The sequence below is a fragment of the Montipora capricornis genome, chromosome 6, assembly GCF_036669925.1.
Source record: "Montipora capricornis isolate CH-2021 chromosome 6, ASM3666992v2, whole genome shotgun sequence".
Classification (NCBI taxonomy): Eukaryota; Metazoa; Cnidaria; class Anthozoa; order Scleractinia; family Acroporidae; genus Montipora; species Montipora capricornis.
This window is the reverse complement of record NC_090888.1, coordinates 62,508,832-62,515,703: the sequence shown is the minus strand read 5'-3', so window position 1 is coordinate 62,515,703 and position 6,872 is coordinate 62,508,832. Positions and strand designations below refer to the sequence as shown.

Below are 6,872 nucleotides of genomic sequence, written 5' to 3'. Positions count from 1 at the left end.
ACAATTAACAAAGGAAATCAAAGATACAAACAATGATGTAAATCATGATGTAAACCTTTGTGTACCTTGCTCGTTAAAAATCCCTGGCCATTTTTCCATATGATAACAATACTACATGATCACAATATCACAATGTGCGACTGGTGCTTTCAAACTAACTCATATAATAAAGAACTACAACCTAGCCTTCTGCTCCAGCTCGATTGCTATTGCAACCTTATTTATCCAGTCAGTTACATGAAACACTGACAAGAAGATTCAGATTGCAGACAAAGGTGTTTGTACGTGTAGAAATAGGTTGTGATAATTATTGTTACTATAGATGCATTACACAAGCATGCTTACTCTATGAGATTGTAGTGAGATTGCAGAAAACAATCATAGTGACAAAACAAATTAATAAAATAAAATTTTATACATTATTGGTTATTATGTTGTTATTAGTCAGGTATCTGCTACCCAGCCTCTAACAAGTTTTGATTTGAGCTGTTTCACCATCTTTTCACATCAACAGCACATAATACATTCATATATATCTTTTCATTCATATATACATTCATTTAAATCATTGAGTCCTTCATGGAAATAATGAGCCTAACAAATTGACCTGCTCCCAAAATTACTGTGTGGCTTAATTCATCATGATTCAACTGGGGGCATCTTGGGGTGCCTGAGAATTGAATGGGTTAAGCACCAACAACTAATGAAAAGCATTAGTTACTTCAATCAAGAGAATTCAGCTACTTTTTTCCCCTAAATTGAAGTAATTAAAGACAGATTCCCTAATACAGTTCATTTACATGTGGTTTATCAAAAGTAAAGCCATTTAATGTTGGTGATTCATGACTTACTTGTAAACATCTTCCACTTTTCCAACACAGATCGCCACGGGTTTCTCTTCATGTCGCTTCTTTATTTGATACAATTTACTGACAGCTTCAGTGGACTGCGCAAGAGCAGCAACACCATAAATAGTGTCGGTTGGCAGGGCAATGACATGTCCACCTTTCAATGAAGTAACTGCAGCATTTAAAATACTTTGACACTCTGAAGGCACCAATAAAAAGATAAGAGATAGACAAAAAAGATTGAGCACAAATAGCAAGGGAAATATTGTGAGTATTACATGCACACCAATTAATTCTTTCCTTAAGGACAGTGCTTAGTATTGTTAATGCGCATATGTTCTGCGTATCTCCAGATACTCGGATTTTCTATCGGTGATGCTTACTAATGCAGGGATATTTTTGCGTGGCTTAAAACTATGCAGAGAAAGTAGATCTTAGTAAGTACTCTTGCTATCCAAAAAGAAAATTGGGGGTAACCATGCATTCTTTAGAGATAATTGAGCTTCAGTTTAAGAAAGAATGCCATAAATTGCTTTATATTCTAGAGCTTTATACAAATATTGTTCATGAATTATCTTTGAAAAATGCATGGTTACCCCCAATTTTCTTTTTGGATTTCAATGACACTTGGGAAGATCTACCTAATCATAAATCAGCGCAAAAATGCCTTTCAATTAGTAGGCACCGTCCCTAACAAAAGTAGCAGATGCAGATTCGTCTAATGTCAGATGACTTTGTTCACAGATGGGGTACTGGTTAGGACTTATAGGGTCCCCATTGAATTAACAACACCAGAGGAGACCTCAGTTCATGCAAGGCTAAGGGTAAAGGTCACAAGTGCCTTTTTCTTGCATACGCAAAATACCCCTGAGGAGTTGTACACATTTGATCTACAGTTAAGCCAACCTCGTTCCCAGGGTCTCTCTTCTCTGCCTCCATTGTCGTTGATTCTCTTATTTACATGGAAGGGCTTCTTTTCGGAATTTTACGGTATCCTAGTCGTTTCTGGGACCCTCCTTGCCTAACCTCAAAAATAAATTCTAAGTGGTTCATAATAATCTGTGTCCAAAAGGCATATAAAAGACGATGAGGAAGCAAGCTAGAGATCAGAAGGAAGAACGTAACACTTATTTAGCAGAAAAAAAGATTTCTCACCAGGTCTAGAGTTTGAAGTTTCGTTTGAGCTAAGACTGAGAATTTTGACGCTTGGATTCATCCTAAAAGACTAGACATAACAGGCGCTGCGTCCTGGAAATATTTACGCTCCACGTGTGTCAGCCATGTTTCTCAGATTTGGCCGTTTTCTCAGGGTACTGGAGAGAAAAATACTCCCAGGACCAGAACCCTCGTGCCCAGTCTCCATCTGAATGTTCAGGAACGATATATTAACAGAAGGCCGTATCGCCGGGGTAAGGTGAAATTCATGACTAAAGGGCCGTTGACAAACATCGCATTTGCTCCTCCAGAACAAATTTTCTCTTTAATAAACAACAGGAATGTACGTACAGTAATTGTATAAAATACTTGAAACTTCGCTCAGTGCGTAAAACGCTTAAAATTGTCAAGTGTACTGTACGTTCTGAGCCTAAAATCAAAACAAGAACAGGCTCAGCTTACTATTGATACTAAGCTTCTAAAAAACGGAATTTCCCTTACTGGATGTTACAGTAGTGTCAAGATCATGTTTGTAATGAAAACAGGGAGGAATGTTGCTGACAGATCTTTGTAAAGTAAATCGATTGTTCGATTAAAGTGGTAAATAAAAAAGGTCAATGAAATTGATATATCACAGGCGTTTTGGTCTTCTAAATTAGCGCGAGTGGCCGTATCATCAGTAGCGGGGTGAAATTATAGAGGATTCTACTGTTTGGGATTTTAAGTTGTGGTTGTTGGCCGTATTAACGGGTGACCGCATTCAGGATAGGGTTTTCTATGAGAGAAGGTATGGCCATTTTGCCGGGCCAAAAAAAGTGGCCGCAATAACGAGGTGACCGTATTACCGAGGTGGCCGTAAAAGGCGGGGTTCCACTGTAATTAGTTCTTCTGGGGCGGATCTAGGGGGAGGGTGCAGGGGGTGCGCAGCCCTCTCTGAGATGACCTGCGGCTTTCTAATACAACTGGTATTCTGCAAAAAAGGTCACCAGTCAGCTAACCCGAAGGTTGGAGATCAGCTGATACAGACTCGTACCCAGTCGCTATTTACGGGTTTCAAAGCGAAAGCGGTCTGGATAAAGTGGAGCGCGCGGGGAGTTATGGGAAGAAGCCGAACCTTCCCATGACACCTCGCGTGCCTTAATCCAACCTAGTATCCAATCCTCTTTCCCCAAAAAGCACGTAAATAGCGACTGGGTACGAGTCTGCAGCTGATATTGTCCCACTTCATAAGAAAGATTCTAAACACTTGAGAGAGAATTATCTTCCAATCTCGCTTACATCAATGGTATGCAAAACCAGTGAAAAAATTGTACGCGATAGGTTAATATCATTTTGGCAAGACCAAAATGTGGTAAACAAAAACCAATTTGGTTTTCTTCAGGGTAGGTCAACTGTGATCCAGTTACTCTCTACCTTTCATGACTTTGCCAGATCTAGAAATTCATCTATAGCCATAGATGTTGTATTTCTTGATCTCGAAAAGGCTTTTGATAGTGTTCCTCATGAGCGTCTACTCAAAACGTTATATAGGCCCGGTATTGAGAGCAAACCTCTTAACTGGTTGAGGCATTTCCTCACGTGTAGAAAGCAACGAGCTGTTGTTACAGGGACTTTCTCTGAATGGGCACCTGTGGTATCCGGCGCCCCACAAGGAACTATCCTTGGTCCAATGTTATTTTTGTTATGTATAAATGATATCGTTGATAGTGTTTCTTCTAAAATTAAATTATTTGTGGATGACACAAAGATTTATAGAGAGCTTCGCAACCCTAGCCTCGATGAACAAAACCTTTAAACTGATTTCAATTGGATGATCTTGGTAAATGGGCGAAAAAATGGCAACTTCGTTTCAACGGGGAAAAGTGTGAAGTAATGCAAATAACGCATTCTCTTGAAAAATCGACTGCGAATTATAAACTGTTTCGGAAATAGAGTAACAACGGAATGCAGAGATCCCGATTTCTCCCGTTTAATTGAAGTTTTCTCCCTAAATTTTCACAGTAACTTGAGTAATGCAACTTTATACGATTCAAACCTTGACAAGAATATAATTGCTTCTGTCTGACACACGTCAACAACTACTTAAGTGTTATATATAGTGTTTCAACAACAACAAACTGCACAATTCCCGAAACTGGGTACGGCCTTAAAAGATTTCAAGGGCTTTAAAGACCTTGATTGGAGTTATTAGATCAAAAGATCTTACCTGGAGTGAACATATGAGTACTTTTTTTTTTCTGAGGCATCTTTGCGGGCCGGAATCCTAAATCATTGAATCTGATTGATTGGCTAATAGCGTTAGTAGCCGGTCCAGCTTTTCACGATACGGACCACGGTCCGAAATCTATTCCGTACTAAAACTGTCGCGGCTAATTGAAAATTTTTTCACCACGGCGCGACACCTCTTAAAATGCAAATTTTTGCTTACTAACCGTTGCAAAGAGAAGGCAAAGAAAAGGCCTGGTTATTCTTCAAAAAGGCGAGTATTCACATGATTTTGCTTACAACACTTTGCTGGTTTGCTGTTTTCGAGTTGTTGGTTTTCTTGAACTGTTGACAGTTGAACCTAAAACAACTTACACTGCAGAGCAGTTTTTTAAACTCGTTTTTTCGGTTGACATCCGTAATTTTCTTTGGAGTTCCATTTTCTAATCTCGTTTTATATTGCTTCATTTAAGAATATACGTATTCCTAGCTAAAATAGGCAACAAACACGTCGCGACTCTGTGGTTTTTCGCGTTGTTGTTTTTCGTGAACTGTTGACACGCTGTTTAACTAAAACGACTAACTGCAGAGAGCTTAAATAATAAGATATGAGGGCAGAGACAGATGTTTGAGTATTTTCACTAAAATGTTTCCTGCTGTTTTAAGAACTTTTGTTTCATTTTCAACAAGACAAAGAATTTTAATACGTAGAACATTATTATCCTGTTTGTACGAATTTTTCAAACATCATTGTTTAGTTTGTTTAGCTCGTTTCTCTGTGCTTGCTATGAAATATAACAGTTTTTTAAATATTTATTGCACCAAGAGATATTTGAAGTTCTGTTTTATCGTTAATCTATCATTTTTCTCTGAGCTTTGCGAACGGAGCGTTTTTTTCAGTTATAAAGCCCTGGCCAAACTATCGAACAAAGTTGGATTCCACATGCAACATTGTTGGGTGTAAATGTTGAGGTAGTGGCAAAACACTATCCAACATTGCTTTACGAAACTGATTCAAGTTCAAGTTGGCGCTAAATTTATAAATATGACGCTAACACTTAAACGGAAACCGCTCGTAGCGCTTGTGTTACTGCAGCTGTTTGAGGACGGAAATGATGGATTCAAACGAGGAAAATCCAAAAAATGTTTAAGAGAACGTGTACAAAGGGGTATGTTCACTGCAAAATACATCGGCGTTTAGGAGATGATGAGAACAGAGCGATAGTGATTAGGGGACTAAAAGTGCCCCAAAGACATGATCTTGCTTCATTCTCGCTGATCAGTGTTTCTGGCTGTTGATCCTTGTCCACCATCTTTGTTGCAAATAATGCTAGAAGGCTAGGCTTGAAAATAAAATAGCGATTCGTGATTGGCTAGTAACGCGAACGTGACTAGATTCAGGACACAACTTTGCTGGAAGAGCGGCAAAACACTGCAACATTGTTGAGTCGAGCAGAATTGTTGGTCGCAATGTTTGATCAAAAGCAAACTCTATCCAACACTTGATCGAGCAAAAAATGTTAGACGAATATCATCCAACATGGGTGGCCAAACGGTCGAACAATGTTGGATCGAACAAAGTTGGAGTGTTGAATCCAACTTTGTTCGATAGTTTGGCCAGGGCTTAAGTTAATTTCAACTTTGACAGCGCGACGTAGAGCGCGTAGAAAGACTTTTTGCAAACCAGTTTGCCTGGGTTCATTTTCAGAAAACAAATAGCAGAAAAAATAAATACGTTATTCACCGGCTTAGGTCGGTCCGTATAGAGAAAAAGCTGTGCCCTCAGCCATGAGTACGTCCCTCGGCCTGCGGCCTCGGGCCGTACTCAAGACCTCGGGCAAAGTTTTTCCCTGTAAGGACCTCCTAGCCGGTGAATAACATATCTTTAACAATTATTCCTCGAGCCCGAATGGGCTCTGAGTCAATAGCCCATGAGGCCGAAGGCCGAATGGGCTATTGACTCAGAGGCCATGAGGGCGAGAGGAATAATTGTTTTAGTAAAATCCAACTAGTTGGTCAAAAAAATATCGAGACAGAACATCTTTCGCTAGTTAAAGCTAGACTTTAATTGTTGTTTTGGTTTTCAAAGCCGGTGCTTTTCGCTACTAGTGGGCTATAACAAATAGGCTAGTAGTAGCTCAACCAATCAGAACGCAGCATTGATAATAGACCACTAATTGGATTTTACTAAATAGTGAATACGACGAACCAGGTTCTAGGGCTAACAAGACGCACCCTTGGAACAGCTAATACAACGACTTTTTCATTGCTTTACAAAATATGGGTCAGACCACTTCTAGAGTATGCTGCTCCAGTTTGGAATCCATATCTTGTCAAAGATGTTCATATAGAGAGTGTGTATGTCTCATGAAGAGGGATGTGACATCTTACATTGGCCATCTCTGTCCAGTCGTAGGACATATTTCTCTCTTGTAGAATGTTATAACATCGTGTCTGGCTTATCGCATTTATCCACTAAGGCAAATCACTCGTATAAGCTTTGTTTCAAATCATCTAGAATTAACTGTTTGAAATATTCTTTTTTAACAATGTAATTATTTATCGGAACAATTTACCTAGTAAAGTTGTTGAAGCCGGTAGCCTCGAAATTTTCAAATGCAAATCGAAATCCTTTTTAAAGTTGTAATTTTACTGTTTTTTTAG

The 6,872-nt window shown here is 39.1% G+C and overlaps 1 protein-coding gene across 1 annotated transcript in view; it reads right to left on the bottom strand.

Annotated features, from left to right (window-relative positions):
* LOC138052788 (threonylcarbamoyl-AMP synthase-like) overlaps positions 1–2,140 on the bottom strand; it is a 12,713-nt gene extending 10,573 nt beyond the window's left edge. Inside the window, exons 1-2 of the mRNA XM_068899367.1 lie at positions 2,004–2,140; positions 852–1,047 (exon numbers count right to left, since the gene is read on the bottom strand). Coding sequence (XP_068755468.1) covers positions 852–1,047; positions 2,004–2,064 — 257 coding nt within the window. The 5' untranslated portion in view covers positions 2,065–2,140. The remainder of the gene's footprint in view (positions 1–851; positions 1,048–2,003) is intronic.
* Positions 2,141–6,872: the final 4,732 nt, after the last annotated feature.